Source organism: Aotus nancymaae, unplaced genomic scaffold (genome assembly GCF_030222135.1).
Source record: "Aotus nancymaae isolate 86718 unplaced genomic scaffold, 86718_ANA_hifiasm-v0.15.2.pri h1tg000012l, whole genome shotgun sequence".
NCBI classification, from domain to species: domain Eukaryota; kingdom Metazoa; phylum Chordata; class Mammalia; order Primates; family Aotidae; genus Aotus; species Aotus nancymaae.
Window position 1 is genome coordinate 25,690,583 of NW_026988423.1, and position 18,155 is coordinate 25,708,737.

Here is an 18,155-nt window from a genome sequence, read left to right on the forward strand (position 1 = left end):
AGATTGAGTCTGCCTCTGTCTTTTGCTTATGTGTTCCTCTCCTTTATTCATTTTGCTGTGGTATGTGCTCAGTTGCCATTTTGTATCTCATCGTCTTGCTTGTGCTTGAAGTGGTCACTTCTCTTCATGTCATCTCTTTGCTGAAATGTAGTATGAGTAAACTCTTTTTGACCCCTTTGACATTGTTTCTTTTGTTACTCCTAGGCAAAATTTGAGAGCTAGGGTATTACAATTTTACTTCTGTATAGTCTGAAGGTAAAACATCTCTAGAGTTGGGTTCAGTTCTTTCTTTCTTTCTTTATTACATATATGTGTGTATATATATATATATACACACACACACACACACACACACACATACACACACACACACAATTGCACTTTAGGTTCTGGGGTACATGCGCAGAACATGCAGAATTGTTGCATAGGTACCTACATGGCAATGTGGTTTCCTGCCTCCATCCCCCCGTCACCTATATCTGGCATTTCTCCCCATGTTATCCCTCCCCAACTTCCCTACCCCTTGCTGTCCCTCCCCTATTCCCCCCCAACAGACCCCAGTGTGTGATGCTCCCCTCCTTGTGTCCATGTGTTCCAGTTGTTCAACATTCGCCTATGAGTGAGAACATGTGGTGTTTGATTTTCTGTTCTTGTGTCAGTTTGTTGAGAATGATGGTTTCCAGATTCATCCACATTGCTACATAGGACACAAACTCATCGTTTTTTTATGGCTGCATAGTATTCCATGGTGTATATGTGCCACATTTTCCTTTTCCAGTCTATCATCAATGGACATTTGGGTTGGTTCCAGGTCTTTTTTATTGTAAACAGTGCCACAGTGAACATATGTGTGCATGTGTCTTTATAATAGAATGATTTATAATCCTTTGGATATATACCCAGTAATGAGATTGCTGGGTCAAATGGAATTTCTATTTCTAGGTCTTTGAGGAAGCACCAGACTGTCTTCCACAATGGTTGAACTAACTTACACTCTACCAACAGTGTGACAGTGTTCCTATTTCTCCACATCCTCTCCAGCATCTGTTGTCTCCAGATGTTTTAATGATCGCCATTCTAACTGGTGTGAGATGGTATCTCAATGTGGTTTTGATTTGCATTTCTCTAATGACCAGTGATGATTAACATTTTTTCATGTTTGTTGCCCTCATAACTGTCTTCTTTTGAAAAGTGTCTGTTCATATCCTTTGCCCACTTCTGAATGTGTTTGTTTTTTTCTTATAAATCTGTTTTAGTTCTTTGTAGATTCTGGATATTAGCCCTTTGTCAGATGGGCAGATTGCAAAAATGTTTTCCCATTCTGTTAGTTGCCAGTTCACTCTAATGATTCTTTCTTTTGCTGTACAGAAGCTCTGGAGTTTAATTAGGTCCCATTTGTCTATTTTTGGTTTTTGTTGCCAATGCTTTTAGTGTTTTAGTCATGAAGGCCTTGCCTATGCCTATGTCCTGAATGGTTTTGCCTAGGTATTCTTCTAGGGTTTTTATGGTGTTAGATCTTATGTTTAAGTCTTTAATCCATCTGGAGTTAATTTTAGTGTAAGGTGTCAGGAAGGGGTCCAGTTTCTGCTTTCTGCACATGGCTAGCCAGTTTTCCCAGCACCGTTTATTAAACAGGGAATCCTTTCCCCATTGCTTGTTTTTGTCAGGTTTGTCAAAGATCGGATGGTTGTAGATGTGTGGCATTGCTGCCAAGGCCTCTGTTCTGTTCCATTGGTATATATCTCTGTTTTGGTACCAGTACCATGCTGTTTTCATTACTGTAACCTTGTAGTATAGTTTGAAGTCAGGTAGCATGATGCCTCCAGCTTTGTTCTTTTTGCTTAGAATTGCCTTGGCTTTGTGGGCTCTCTTTTGGTTCCATATGAAATTTAAGGTGGTTTTTTCCAGTTCCGTGAAGAGGGTCATAGGTAGCTTGATGGGGATAGTGTTGAATCTATAAATTACTTTGGGCAGTAAGGCCATTTTCACAATATTGATAATTTCCTAACCATGAGCATGTAATATTTTTCCATCTGTTTGTGTCCTCTCTTATTTCCTTGAGCAGTGATTTGTAGTTCTCCTTGAAGAGGTCCTTTACATCCTTTGTTAGTTGTATTCCTAGGTATTTTATATTCTTTGTAGCAATTGTGAATGGCAGTTCGTTCTTGAGTTGGCTCTCTTTAAGTCTGTTATTGGTGTATAGGAATGCTTGTGATTTCTGCACATTGATTTTGTATCCTGAGACTTTGCTGAAGTTGCTCATCAGTTTAAGGAGATTTTGGGCTGAGACGATGGGGTCTTCTAAATATACAATCATGTCTTCTGCAAATAGAGACAATTTGACTTCCTCCTTTCCTAATTGAATACCCTTTATTTCTTTCTCTTGTCGGACTGCTCTGGCTAGAACTTCCAATACTATATTGACTAGGAGTGGTGAGAGAGGGCATCCTTGTGTAGTGCCAGATTTCAAAGGGAATGCTTCTAGTTTTTGCCCATTCAGTATGATATTAGCTGTGGGTTTGTCATAAATAGCTTTTACTATTTTGAGATATGTTCCATTGATACCTAGTTTCTTGAGAGTTTTTAGCATAAAGGGCTGTTGAATTTTGTCAAAAGCCTTCTCTGCATCTATTGAGATAATAGTGGTTTTGTTTGGTCTTTGGTTCAGTTTATGTGGTGGATTACGTTTATAGACTTGCGTATTTTGATCCAGCCTTGCATCCCCGGGATGAAGCCTACTTGATCGTGATGGATAAAATTTTTGAAGATTTTTGCCTCTATGTTCATCATGGATATTGGCATGAAGTTTTCTTTTTTCATTGAGTCTCTGCCAGGTTTTCGTGTCAGGATGATGTTGGTCTCATAAAATGATTTGGTAAGGATTCCCTCTTTTTGTATTGCTTGAAATAGTTTCAGAAGGAGTGATACCACTCCTCTTTGTGTGTCTGGTAGAATTTGGCTGTGAACCCATCTGGACCTGTGCTTTTTTTGGTTGGTAGGCTATTAATTGCTGCCTCAACTTCAGCCCTTGTTATTAATCTATTCAGGGTTTTGACTTCTTCCTGGTTTAGGCTTGGGAGGGTTCAAGTGTCCAGGAATTTATCCATTTCTTCCAGGTTTACTGGTTTGTGTGCATAGAGTTGTTTGTAGTAATCTCTGTTGATAGTTTGAATTTCTGTGGAATCTGTGGTGATATCCCCTTTATCGTTTTTTATTGTATCTATTTGATTCTTCTCTCTCTTCTTTTTTATTAATCTGGCTAGTGGTCTGTCTATTTTGTTGATCTTTTTAAAAAACAAGCTCCTGGATTTATTGATTTTTTGAAGGGTTTTTTTTGTGTGTGTGTCTCTATCTCTTTCAGTTCTGCTCTGATCTTGGTTATTTCTTGTCTTCTACTAGCATTTGAGTTTTTTTTTTTAAATCTTACTCCTCTAGCTCTTTCAATTTTGATGATAGGGTGTCAATTTTAGATCTTTCCTTGCTTCTCATATGGGCATTTATTGCTATAAATTTTCCTCTAGACACTGCTTTAAATGTGTCCCAGAGATTCTGGTACATTTTGTCTTCATTCTCATTGGTTTTAAAGAAGATCTTCATTTCTGCTTTCATTTCATTGTTTATCCAGTCAACATTCAAGAGTCAGTTGTTCAGTTTCCATGAAGTTGTGCAGTTCTGAGTTAGTTTCTTAATCCTAAGTTCTAATTTGATTGCACTGTGGTCTGTGAGACTGTTTGTTATGATTTCCATTCTTTTGCATTTGCTGAGGAGTGATTTACTTCCAATTTTGTGGTCAATTTTAGAGTAGGTGTGATGTGGTGCTGAGAAGAATGTATATTCTGTGGATTTGGGGTGGAGAGTTCTGTATATGTCTATTAGGTTTGCTTAGTCCATATCTGAGTTCAAGTCCTGGATATCCTTGTTAATTTTCTGTCTCATTGATCTGTCTAATATAGACAGTGGAGTGTTAAAGTCTCCCACTTTATTGTGTGGGAGTCTGTCTCTTTGTAGGTCATTAAGAACTTGCATTATGTAACTGGGTGCTCCTGTATTGGGTGTGTATATATTTAGGATTGTTTGCTCTTCTTGTTGCATTGATCCTTTTACCATTATGTAATGCCCTTCTTTGTCTCTTTTGATCTTTGTTGGTTTAAAATCTATTTTATCAGAGACTAGGATTGCAACTCCTGCCTTTTTTTGCTCTCCATTTGCTTGGTAAATCTTCCTCCATCCCTTTATTTTGAGCCTATGTGTGTCTTTGCATGTGAGATGGGTTTCTTGGATACAGCACACCAATGAGTTTTGACTTTTTATCCAATTTGTCAGTCTGTGTCTTTTGATTGGGGCATTTAGCCCATTTACATTTAAGGTTAATATTGTTATGTGTGAATTTGATCCTGCCATTTTGATGCTAGCTGGTTGTTTTGCCTGTTAGTTGATGCAGTTTCTTCATTGTGTTGATGCTCTTTACCATTTGGTACATTTTTGGAGTAGCTGGTACTGGTTGTTCCTTTCTATGTTTAGTGCTTCTTTCAGGAGCTCTTGTAAGGCGGGCCTAGTGGTGACAAAATCTCTGAGCAATTGCCTGTTTGTAAAGGATTTTATTTCTCCTTCACTTATGAAGCTTAGTTTGGCTGGATATGAAATTCTAGGTTGAAAATTCTTTTCTTTAAGGATGTTGAATATTGGCCTCCACTGTCTTCTGGCTTGTAGGGGTTCTGCTGTGAGTCTGATGGGCTTCCCTTTGTGGGTAACCTGACCTTTCTCTGTGGCTGCCCTTAGCATTTTTTCCTTCATTTCAACCCTGGTGAATCTGATGATTATGTGCCTTGGGGTTGCTCTTCTTGAGGAATATCTTTGTGGTGTTCTCTGTATTTCCTGGACTTGAATATTGGTCTGCCTTGCTAGGTTGGGGAAGTTTTCCTTGGTAATATCCTGAAGAGTGTTTTCCAGCTTGGAGTCATTCTTTCCGTCACATTCAGGTACACCTATCAAATGTAGATTAGGTCTTTTTACATAATCCCATATTTCTTGGAGTCTTTGTTCATTTCTTTTTACTCTTTTTTCTCTAATCTTGCCTTCTTGTTTTATTTCATTGAGTTGCTCTTCAATCTCATATCCTTTCTTCTGCTTGGTCAATTCGGCTATTGAAACTTGTGTATGCTTCGCGAAGTTCTTGTGTTGTGTTTTTCAGCTCCATCAGGTCATTTATATTCTACTTCTCTAAGCTGTTTATTCTCATTAGCATTTCGTCAAACCTTTTTTCAATGTTCTTAGTTTCTTTGCATTGGGTTAGAACATGTTCTTTTAGTTCTGAGAAGTTTGTTATTATCCACCTTCTGAAGCCTGTTTCTGTCAGTTTGTCATACCCATTCTCCATCCAGCCTTGTTCCCTTGTTGGTGAGGAGTTGTGATCCTTGGAGGAGGAGAGGCATTCTGGTTTTGGATGTTTTCATCCTTTTTGTGCTTGTTTCTTCCCAACTTTGTGGATTTATCTACCTGTGGTCTTTGCAGTTGGTGACTTTCGAATGGGGTCTCTGAGTGGATGTCCTTTTTGTTGATGATGAAGTTACTTCTTTCTGTTTTTTCAGTTTTACTTCTAACAGCAGGGCCCTCTGCTGTAGGACTGTTAGAGGTCCACTCCAGACCCTGCTTGCCTGGGAATCACCTGTGGTGGCTGCAGAACAGTAAGGGTTTCTGCCAGTTTCTTCTTCTGTTATCTTCGTCCCAGAAGGATACTCACCAGATGTCAGCCTGAGCTCTCCTTTATGAGGTGTCTCTTTGGATATATGGGGGTCAGGGAGCTGCTTGAGGAGACAGTCTGACCCTTATAGGAGCTCAAGTGCTGAGCTGTGAGCTCTGTTGTTCCATTAAGAGCTACTGGGCAGGTAGATTTAAGTCTGCTGCAGTGGAACCTGTAACTACCTTTTTTCCCAGGTGCTCTGTCCTGGGAAGGTGGGGCTTATTTATAAGTTCCTGATGTGCTGCTGCCTTTTTTCAGAGATGCCCTGTCCAGCAAGGAGGTAGCCTAGTCACAGTCTGCCAGCAGAGGCATTGCTGAGCTGCCATGGGCTCTGCCCAGCTGCTGTGTGAACTTCCTTGCAGTTTTGTTTATAGAGGTATAGTTAGAACTGCCTTGGTAATGGCGGTCTGCCTCAGTAATGGCGGTCTGCCTCATTAATGGCAGACTGCCTCTGTAATGGCAGACTGCCTCAGTAATGGCGGACTGCCTCAGTAATGGCGGACTGTGTTGGTAATGGTGGACTGCGTCGGTAATGGTGGACTGCATCGTTAATGGTGGACTGCCTCTGTAATGGTGGACTGCCTTGGTAGTGGTGGACTGCCTCAGTAATGGTGGACACTCATCCCCCCGACCGAGCTGGACTGTCCCAGGTCCAGCTGCACTTGCTTGAAACTCTCAATCCAGAGCATTTCAGATTGCTGGTCTTTGTGGCGGTGGGTCCTGCTGAGCCAGATCACCTGACTCCCTGTTTCAGCCCCCTTTTTTTCAGTTGAATGGGCAGCTCTGTCTCCCAGCACCAGTTGAAACAGCCGCCCAGGTTTGTGTGAGTTTTTGTGTGGAGATCAGCTGCGCCGGCTGAAACAGCCGTGCTGGAAACTCATGATGCTTTTCAGCCTGGGACTCTCCTGGTCTGTGAGCAGTAATAACTCATTTGGAAATGTAGCAATCACTCACCCTCTGCGCTGTTCTCTCTGGGAACTGCACTCCAGAGCTGTTCCTATTCAGTTCTTACTTGACCACTGGGTTCTGCTGTCTTTTCTGAGATTTTTTTAAATTTTCGTAACCTAGTTTCAGTTCTTTGAAGGCATATACTAGGATATGGGGTGGAGAAAAGATATCCCTAGACTTAATAATCTTACCTTTTCAGTTTGGAGCCTTGGAAAATTTTAAGTCCTGGTAGCTTTGTTTTTCTTTCTTTTGCTTTGTTTTGTTTTGTTTGCCTTTGCTAAAATCCTGATATCCTGAAGTCCCACCTAAGTAGATTTCAATCTTATATTTTTTAATGGGTGTGTGTGCTTTAATAATAGAAGCTCCAGAGCAGCAGTAATATAATGAAAATATTTTCATTTGTTTATGAACACAGAATTTACAAAGTGTTTACTCATTTGTTATTTTATTTAGTTTTTATGACTGTCTTATACAGTAGGAAGGGCAGAAATTATTCCTAATCTTACTAATGAGGAAACTGAGATTCAAAAAGACAGAGTAGTTACCAAGTCACACAGCTAATTATAAGATGGAGTCAAGACCCTGAAGACAGAGCCAGGGCTATTTTTACCATTCCCTGTTATTCCACTTATTGGAGATGATTACTTCCATCTCTAAGCATGGCCATCTTTTTTTTTTTCTTTTAAGAGATGGGAGTCTCACTATATTGCCCATGCTTGTCAAACTCCTGGGCTCAGTGATTCTTCCCCTTGGGCTTCCCAAGGTGGTAGGATTCCAGGTATGAACACTTACTGTACCTTTAATGCACCCACAAACCTTATTATGACACTGATTTTAATTGAGTTAAATCTAAAAGTAGTGTGGGGGAGGTAGGGGAATAATTTTATGTGACTTGTATTCTGATCCTTAATTAAAGTGACTTCAGTGTTTAATCTTGGTTTTAATAAAACTAATACTAATTTTTTTCAGCATTTTTTCCCTTTCTGGTATGTAGGAAACTTCTAAGAGTCCTTGATAAAATCAGATCTAAATCCTCCAAGGCTGGCGGTGCAGACAAGATTTTCTTTATGGGAAACATGACCTTTGAGGGCCCTATTCTCATCTCTGTAATTCACTTTCCTCTTGGTGTCTTTTTCTCTATATTCCTTCCTTGATCAAGAAACATACATCTCTTATTTACCACTTTTTTCCAAGAGTGTATTCTTGAGTCTTCCATAACTTCTATGTATTACACCTGAGATTAGGTTGGAACATTCAAACAAGGCATCACTGAAAGAGCTAGGTTAATTGCTAACATACAACTGCATGTTTTTGTTTATGAGTTATGTCTTCTCCAGGTGTCAGAAACTGCTAGCCTCCTTCCATCTTTCCATCTATTCCCAAGACTTACATGCCTACATGTCAGTCCTTCTTGATGATGACACCCAAGAAAGCAAGTTCTACAGAGAGACTGGAATTCTATTATCTTTATAGTGTCTACTTTTATAGGTTTCATTTTTTTCTACGCCTATTCTTATGTAATAATCGATTAACAGTAGGTATAGTGACCATCTTCAGGAAAAATGATTCCCCTGTCCACAAAGATATGGTTTTGCTGTGGCCTCCCTAGGGCGCTCAAGTTAGGTCACGGAATCTACAGGAGTCATGTGATAGAATAAGATTTTTAAAAGATGTTGAGAGTAGTAATATTGTTTATCTGTAGTTAGGAAGAAGTCCCCAGTTCATGTGCTAGTAGTTTAAGCTGACACTGTTTGTTTGTTTTTTTTAATCCTTCTAGGTATCATGAACTGATCACAAAATATGGGAAGCTGGAGCCTTTGGCAGAAGTGGACCTAAGACCCCAGAGCAGTGCAAAAGTAGAGGTCCACTTTAACGATCAGGTGGAAGAAATGAGCATTCGTCTGGACCAAACAGTTGCAGAACTAAAGAAACAGTTAAAAACTCTAGTACAATTACCCACAAGCAACATGCTTCTCTACTATTTTGACCATGAAGCACCCTTTGGCCCAGAGGAAATGAAGTACAGCTCTCGGGCGTTGCATTCTTTCGGCATTAGGGATGGAGATAAAATTTATGTGGAATCCAAAACAAAATAACCTCTACCAGCCTTGTGAAAATATACGCATAAGGACTTGTTGCAGGGCATTTGTTTTTAATGTGGTTTTCTTTAGGAGGGAGAAGGTTGTTTTTGTTTTGTTTTGTTTTGTTCTGTTTAGGTTTGGGAGGGGTTTTGTATATTTTTCCCGTGGAGTGGGTAGGGGGCCGTTTTTGGTATTTTCTACCACAGGTTTATTTGGTTCAGCCAGCGGAATTGGCCACATTTCCAGTCTATGTGCCCTCTCTAAGGAAAGATGACAAAGAAATCACCGCCTTCTTACTGTGTTCACTGGGATTTGTCTGCCACTTGGTTATCATTACTGTTGGGTGTACTTATGAAGATAGCATGAACGGTGTAGCCCCTCAGAAGGGTCTCTTAGAGAATTTAAATGGGGAGACAAGGAATCTTCACAGGAAGGGCCAGAACTTTTCTCTCCTAGTTCTTCCTTCCGCTGCCCTCCCTCCTTGCCTTTTTTGGTTCAATTCCATTTTTTTCATTTTGACGTGTGGTTTACCTAATAGTTTTGTTGCGTTCATAATTAACTTCTCATTTCTCAACCTGGGTGATTTTTTTTGTTCTCATTTCTTTCTTTTAAAATAATTGAAAGTGTTTTAAGCATTTTTCAACCTGATTCTAATCTCAGGTATGCAGTAAGAAGCTATAACTCTGTTAGAACCTTGAAGAAGAGTAGATGTAGAGTGAAAACTCCAGGAAAACTTGCAGTTATTCCAGAAGCACCACAGAACAGTCTGATCTCTTTGTATGTTACTAACTCACTTTTAATGCCCCTAGTACATTATATCAGCCATTATCTTTGTAACATGAAATATGTCAGATTCCAGAGTTCTTTTATTTTTGCTTATTGAATATATTTTCTCATATCTTTCTTTTTCATTACTTTAAGCTATTGGGAATCAAGGCCTGACTTTATAAAGAATCCGATAGAGTCCTGGATACCTGTGCCAGGAGAGTTGAGAATTAGCTCATAAACTATCTGTGATGTGTGTGGGGGAATGAAGTGGGGGAATGTGGGGGAAGAGCTTATGACTTACCCACTTGTGTCATTCATTCAAAGCCCTTGCTCTTGCACTTTGCAATCAAAAGTAGGAAACATTAATCAAAGGGCGCTTTTATTCCCAGGTTTTCCCTGGGACTTTGTGATGTCATAATTGGACAATTCTTTTGTTTTACATTTCAATTTAGTTGACTCATAGAAGAATAACTGCCCAACCTATGAGTAAAGTATAAGTGTCAAAATTTCAGAATTGCCTCCAAGTCATATTTTTGCAGAAGCACATTTAAAGCACTTTTCTTTAAAAGCTAGTTCCTTACCTGCTCTGAAACTTTTTGTTTGTTCTTCTATTCCTTTGTTAATCAGATGTAATCCCTTTCTTTCATGTGTATTTTTCTTGGTCCACCATGTTTACAGATGGGAGACTTGAGAAATACTTAGCATAACTGGGACAGAAGGTGTGTAAGTGAAGTATTTTTTCAAAGAATGCAATTATTATCTGATTGCATTTGACCTTTTGACCTTTGTTACATAATTCCACCCCTCCTACAAATTTAATTTTTTATGAAATTTTTAGATGACTCTTGTAAATTCTTCATGTATGAGGAGTTGTGTTTATTAATGCTACTTTTTAAATTTTCCTGTGCCATGTGGCAGATGTTTATTCTCTTAATGCACTTCAGGTTTGCTATCTGTAAAGCCTTTGACCCAGGCCTACTGAGTCAAATCTACATTCAGTGTATCATTAAAGGTGGAAACCAAAGGGTTTGAGAAAGATGAATAAGGCCTATTCTCCTTCTGCTGCAGACTTTATCTTTCAAAATCATAAAAATGAGCAACGGAGATCCAGGCTGGGCATAGACAAGAAATTATTTTGCAAACACATTTTCCTGACAGATTTTTGGAAGTAAGAAAAAAGTATGGCAACAGTATCATGAAGATTGAAACTGTAGGTGCTTTGTGTATGTACGCATGAGTGCAGATGAGTTTAAGAGAGAAACAGTGTAATTGAGCCCTTTGCTTTTGTCAGCCTGGGAAACAGATGCACTCTTATTTTTTGAAGTTGTATGACCCTGGACTGTTCCACAGCAGAAGGCAGAACAAACACTTATGTTATGCTTTAATCATAAGTGGAATGGTCACAATTAATAAGATATTTTATATATGGCAAAGTTTTATGAAACGCTTTTTTACTGTTAGAGACCTGTTTCTTCTGTTATCACAGAACACAGTGTTTATCAACTGCGGGCATAATTCTTTTATTATACAGTTGCATGTAAAGGGAGCTTCTCAATTAATTCAGCAGAGGTGGGTATTTTTAGGGCATTGTAATTGATGATTTTAATAATTGCCGAATAATTTTTGATTAAGAGAAAAAATGTAATACAATTACAGGTCTTTTAGAGTTACAGAACAGAAGTAAATGAAAAAAGCTATTTGAGCATGTGTACTTACAGATTCCTTTGGGTGGTTGAGTAAAGATGCTGCTTTTGAAATAAAATTGGTGCTGTGTAGACACTTGTAACCAAAATTATTTTTATAACAGGACTAAAAGAAGAGAAGAGACCATGGACCTTGAGTCTACATGTTATGCCTAATTGATTGTCTGCAGCTTACCTGTATTTTAATATTAACTTTGTCCAGATTCAGTGAGAGCATATTATTAACATTATGAGGCAAAATGCTGTCATAGTCAGTATTACTGATATATTGCTGTAGGCACGATATATAGAACATATCTTTTCTAAAATAGGAATTATTTCCAGTTACGAAAAAGGCAAAGAGTAATAAAACCAAATCAAAACCAAGGGATCCTTTCTACATGTGAGTGAATAACTGCTGAAGCCACAGTAGAAATCAGTTTTTGAATTTGAATTGTTGAAATATCCTAGATTGCATTAAAGGATAACATCCAGAGTCACATATCTTTTTTTATTATTAAAAGTTTCTGCAACCTTTTGCCACCATTGCTATAAATGCGTAAGAAAAGCAGATAGTATAATCCCCTTGTTTATTAAGACCTTTCAGTGAATATTAAGCCCCAAATATAACTTAAGCTAGTAATAACAGGGCTGAAAGCTACAATGTTGTTTTTAAAAATTTTGTTTATTTTTAAAGAAAAGAAAATTCCGTTCTAACCAGCTGTTCCAGCTGTGTCGCTAAATCAGCAGTGGTAGAAGCAGCGAGCACTTGCATTAAGAGCTGATCACCATTTGAGGCACGCCGCTGATAGCTGTTACTAACGCACATGTGAGTGTAGCTTGCTACATGGAAATGCTAGGCTCTGGGGCATGTAAAACATGAATACAGAATACTAGATTGTTCTAAGTAATGTCATTTCTGTTTATGAATTTGATTTTTCCCTTCATTTCATGTCAGATTGAAAATGCAAACAAACTGCTTTCAAGAACACCCAGAAGCTATCTGTGTTACCAGATGTGTTGTGAACACTCTACTATTTTTCATAGGTGCTTCCTTGAAATATATGTCCATTGTAGTGGTGGAGAGGGACTGGACTCTCTCAGGCTCTTTACTTGCCAGTTGTCTCCTGGAGTTAATGGAAATATATATATATATATATATATATTTTATTTTAGAACATAATTTAAACATGAAGGTCTATTCTTTGCACTTTTTATTAATATATAGAGAGAGATAATCTTTAAAAAAAATTAAAATTCAAGTCCATTTTCTCTTTGTGTTCTGATTTTTTTTTCTGGAGTGTGGGGTCGAGGTATATGTTTATTTTTATATAGCTAAAAGTGTTCACTGGTCCTGGGTTGAGTTCTCTGGAGGATTGGCCCAAACTCAAGTCTGACCACTTTGAAAAATTTAATTGGAATTTTTCCAGAGTTGAAAACTACAAAGATTCATAAGAAATGTATGATTGCTTTTCTGTTAGCAAAATCTTATACTTCTGACATGCTCCTTATACTCCTTTTTTATCCTTTGAGGATAAACCCTCTCTTGAGATATTTGGCATCACCTTTTATAATGAGTAAGATTGAAAATCTCATTTGTTGAAATTAAAATTTGCCACTTCTTATTCAGGGGGTCCTTTTTTACTTAGAAAATAGTTTTTTGTAGGTATTAGAAATTTGTACATTTGAACCCTGCTTGCTTATCAATAATTTCTTGGTAAGCCATTATGAATTAACCTTCCACCAAGGATTAAAGTCTAAGGACTGTACTTTATTTCTGTATTGAAGAGAGAGTCCATTAACTTCTCTTTCAATGTTTCAGAAGTACATAAGTATCATGACCTGTTTAAATTTAAGATTATTTCTGCTTGCTATTCAAACTTCAAAGAATTATGATTTAAACCTCGGTGCCACATTTTATTTAATTACTATTTAATGTGAGCTTCTCTGAGTACCTGCAAAGCAGACATGTATCAAGACATCCAGTTACTATTGAACTGAAAATACTGTGACGTTCTCTAGTTACTAGAATGGATTTAAAACAAGAAGGTTGAGTTTTGAAGTCACATTTCTCTTTCAGTTCTTCTCTGGAAAAGAAGTTCCTATTTGGTCTTTACAACAACCCTACAAGGTCAGCACTCTTATCTCCATTTTCTTACTAGTGAGGAAGTTGATGCACAGATAGGTTAAGTATACCAAAAGTCACGTGGCTGGTAAATGACAAGACCAGGATGCAAACCCAAGCAGTTTGGTTGCAGAATCCATGCACTGACAGCTGTACTGTAGTGCTTGCTCCTAAAGTTCCCCAGCACACACCTTTATTGTTAGTCTTCCTTTTCACTGAAAAACTAAAATTCGATGTCCTCAATATCCATTTTCTAAATTGATAGGCTCTGTAACAGAATCACCAATGTGGCTGATAGCTCTAGATCCAGATTGGAATTTGCCCTCACCATTTCCAGAATTGTGAAATTGTAGTTGGGACAGATCTGTTGTCCTCCCTTCTCCTCTGAAATTCCATACTGGACACAGGCTGGGTGTCATTCACAAGAATAAATGAACCAGTAATGTGACCCAAGGAGACTGATGATTTATTTTTTAACCTTGGGACATTCTAGAGCCCTAAAACTGGTTTCAGCAGATAGCCAAAGGTGAGAGAGATCACTCAGTTCTAACTCAGACTTTTACCAAGGAGACATAATGTTCCAAGTGAACTTAAAATTGGCATTTATCAAGGAAAAACAATGTTCCAGGAGGCTTTATCAAAGATTTTGTTATTGGAAAGGATGAAGCAGTCACACTACTGTTCCTCCTTAAAATTCAAGAGACAGCCTTGTAAAGCATATATGACTCTAAAAATAAAGGAGACAGGTTTTCTATTATGGTCTGCAAGATCCAGATCTGTTAGGAAAAAAAAAAGACAATGCAATTTCAGTTCAGATCATTCTGACTTCATCCTTGAATGCTTCTTAGTCACCTAAGTAATACAATTAAGGTGTTTAATAAATAAGAATGAGACTAGGGGAAGCAGACATCAAATAATACAGACTAAAGAGAAAAATGTTTTCTGAAATATTTGATACATTTGAGGGCAGATGTAAGCTTTATTCCACTGTTAGGGAATACAACTAGAACAATAGGAACTGTCTTGGTTGTGTTAACATTTTGTTTGCTTTAAATTTAAATTTCACTTTTCCATTACCTCATGCATTTTTGAGGCTCATGTTATGGACTACATTACCATTTTCAGGGAGAATGTAAGTATAGCCTTAGATGTAACCATCTTAATGACCTAGATCTAGGAGGTTAGATATTATTCAATCAGTGGATAAGTGGCTAAAACAACTGCACTACAGAAATATCTGGACTCCATAGTAGAGCATACAATGAAGCAAAACAGTTGTACAGGACTTGTAAATTTATCAAAGACACACATTGTCACAGATTCTGTTGTCCAGGAAGCAGATGCTGAGGTGGAGTTGGGAGTGCAGAAAGTGTTGTTGGGGAGTAACACCTGTGAAAGAACAGGGGAAGAAGTAGGGTTGAGCAGGAGGGACCATCAGACCATGCTACAGACCTAAGTCGGTCAGCCCAGTAGAATGCTCTGGAGCAAAGATTTTCCATTAGACAAGGACTTGCCCAGAAATGGCCAGGGTCCTTTACCAATGCTTTTCTGAGTCATCGATTTGGGAATGCCACAAGAACATAGCTTCAGCTTGAACACTGATACAAATGCTAAAGGAGCTAACAGTTGGAAGCTGTCAGCTAACCGTACTTCTTGTAGCTGGAAACCACTCCTTTTCTGAGGATGGATCTGAGTTGTGCATCTTAGTGTCTGCCATGGTCCTCTCCATGCAATGTGTAGATCCAATTTTCCATCCATGATCAAGGGCAGCTCCTCTAATGGCCTAAAACCCCTGTCACTGCAGTTGATTTTAGGGCTACAACTGGTACCCACTCTCTCCCTCTTCTGCTTCTGCTTCCATTGTATCCCCTTGACTTTTGTCTCTCTGGTCTCAGTGGCTTACCTGGTGGTTTCACTCAAACCTTAAACCTTAATTCCTTATAGTCTGAGTTCTTGGTAACCATATGCTGCTCAGACTAGGGTTGCTATACTTGTCCATCACAGTCCTAATTGAGTAAGGGAGTACCAAGAGACACTCAAATTGGTCACTGAGTTCCACATGTTATCCCTTAAACCCAATGTGTAACAACAGCCCTGCATCCTCCTGTTGATCAGAGTCAACCGCTCCTAAGGAGATGATGGTTCTTGTTCTTGCCTGCTAGTCTTTGGATACAAGGAGCCCAGTGTGCCCAGGCAGCATTACAGCTATAGCTTATCATTTGGGGGAACTCTTGCCATGTCCCCTGGTGAGAATGTACCCTCTTGAGGAACCAGGAGTTCAAACTGCATAGGCCAGAGATGAGGGGTTGGGGAGCACAAAGTTCCCCAGTAATCATTGGGAGTAATGGCAAGTAGGGCCACGTCTACTTCCACACCTTGGTTCCTGGATCCATGTACTAGGGACACTGCATCCTACAAAGGTCTCTGACTCACTGTGTACACAGTATCCTGGAGAATAGCACCTCATCCTTGCACAGTATTGTCTTCAGGGTGGTGCTTCACCTACTCCTTAAGCAATTTACTTCAATTCTCACCTAGGCTGGCATCTGCCTCATACTATCGCCACTCCAACCAGTGAATCCCATGGTCGTGGGCTAACTCGCACATTTTCTTTTCCATAAAGCAGGTTCCCTAGTCAGTTGCTATTTTGCATGGAATTCTACACCTATGGATCAGGCATTCTGCAAGCCTCCCATTAGTGGTGCTGGCTGAGGCCCCTGGGCAAGAAAGGCATACTCATGTCCAGAATATGGCTGTATCCCTGTGGAAAGGAAGTGCTGACCCTTCCAGGATGAAAGGGGTACCATTTGTTATTTTGCCAACAAATGGCCAATTGGTCTCCCCAACAGTAACATATTGGGGGTTTAGCCTTGGCCTCCGTTATTAGCAGGCTGAACATTTCAGAGACCACGGTAGCTAGACCAGCCTTGCTAAATGGGAGTTCATGCTATTTGACCCACGCACAACCTCCATCCCTGCTGCTATAGCCACTTCATACATGCGCCCATTGGACCAACACTGAGGAAGACTGCCTAACTTCAGCTGGCCGAGTCATTTTGTCGACTTGGTTGTTTAGTTCCTCTTTTGTAGTGGGTATTTTCTGACGGGTGTTAATATGTGACACAAAGATCTTCACGCTTCATGTCCATTCTCATCTGTCTATCCACATGTCTTTACTCCAGGGCCCTTTGTTACCGATTTTCCCATCTTTTTCTTTCCGGGCCCTTGTCCAGCCAGCTATGTGATTCACCACTGCCTATGCGTTTGTACATATTCTAACCTCAGAACACTGTCTCCTTTGACACAAAATACATGACAAGATATATCACCCAAAGCTCCACACATTGAGAGGCTGTTCTCTTGTCATTGTCTTTCAAACTACTTGAATGAGGCTGCCATGTAGCCAGCCAGTGTCTGCTTTAGGCTTGCACGTACACACGGAGTCCATCCATGTACCAGGCTTAGGCTTCTTCCTCCTCCTTCAGCTTGTCATATTCACCTTCCCACAGAAGACCATATGTGTGATATGGTTGAGGAGCAGGTACTGACACAACTGTGCCAGATGACATGGAGTCTGGACTAGCTACTCAGACATCTTACTCATGACTGGTTGCAGATATGTCATTTCCATCTTATGCTAGATTGCTACTGGGTCCATCTGACTTCATGACTTGGTGGGTCCAACAAGGCCTAGGTCTTCATGGGAAGTTCTGGATAAACGACCGCTCTCTCTTGGACAAATATTCCATCACATGGCCCAGTCCCTTGAGAAAAGCTGATTTTCAGGAGGTGTGTAATTCTTTGCCGCAGATGGCATGACCTTTCTCCAGAACTCCAAGGCCCTATGTGGTAGTTCTCCCGCTGGGAGAACTCCATATTTCATCTTTTTCCACCACGCACACCTCCAATATCAGAGGATCTACTGAACACATGGCCCAAGTAGCAGAGCTGCTTGCATAGTAGCCTGGAGTTGCAACAGAATTCTTTTATGTTTTCAGACCAACACAAAACTGGCTTAATTCCATATCACCTGGAATGTGGGCTGGAGCAGTTTCCCTGGGTTTGGAACATGTAGCCTCCAGAACCTGAAGAAGTTCACAAAGAATAAAGAATTTCTTTGTAGAGAGGCTACAAGATGCAACAATTTGTCTTTTCCTTTGGAGGAGTTGTCTCAGCATGTTCCTGGCCACTGGATTCCTTACAACTATACTGAAATAGCATCCCCGAATCTTTGTAGGATTTATCTCCCACCTTCTGGAGCACATGTGTGTTACGAAGGCGTCCAGCCTGCTGGCCATCTCTTACCCATTGTGACCAATCTGTTGATGTTGTCAATGCAGTGAATCAAGGTGTGCTCTGTAGTATCCAGATGGCTCAGATCTCTTTGCATTATAATATGAAAGAAGGTGGGAGTTATCATAGCCCTGGGGCAGAGCTAGAAATATATATATATTGCTGTCTATTCCATAAAATGTGAACTATTTTTGATCCTCATTCCTGATTCAAACAGGAAAAAAATGCACTTGTCAGATGAATGACCACATATCATGTATCTGAAGCACAGCAGCTGCGATTGGTACTACTACTTGGTTGAACTTGGAGTCATCCATAGCCATTCTCCAGAATCCATCCTAGCCAGTTCAATAAAGGTATGATAGAGTCCACCACCCCTTTTCTTTAAGAGTGACACTAATCTTTACCATTCTTCTCACAGCCCAGGATGTAATATTCTTCTCTATTACTACTTTAGCCAGAGTAGGAGTAGAGATTTCCACTTGGCTTCCTTACTATGGCAGTTGTTAATCTGTAGG

At 39.6% G+C, this 18,155-nt stretch overlaps 1 protein-coding gene across 9 annotated transcripts in view; it reads left to right on the forward strand.

Moving 5' to 3' along the window:
- Window positions 1-18,155, forward strand: part of LOC105729494 (tubulin-specific chaperone cofactor E-like protein) — a 162,066-nt gene that overhangs the window by 59,543 nt on the left and 84,368 nt on the right. For 8 of the 9 annotated variants that reach the window (XM_012470283.2, XM_064375497.1, XM_064375501.1 and 5 more), the window contains one exon: window positions 8,466-12,491. The exons of the other annotated variant lie outside the window; for it this stretch is intronic. In XM_012470283.2, coding sequence (XP_012325706.1) covers window positions 8,466-8,784 — 319 coding nt within the window. In that variant the 3' untranslated portion in view covers window positions 8,785-12,491. Of the gene's footprint in view, window positions 1-8,465; window positions 12,492-18,155 lie in introns of those variants that run through there. 9 annotated transcript variants of the gene reach the window in all.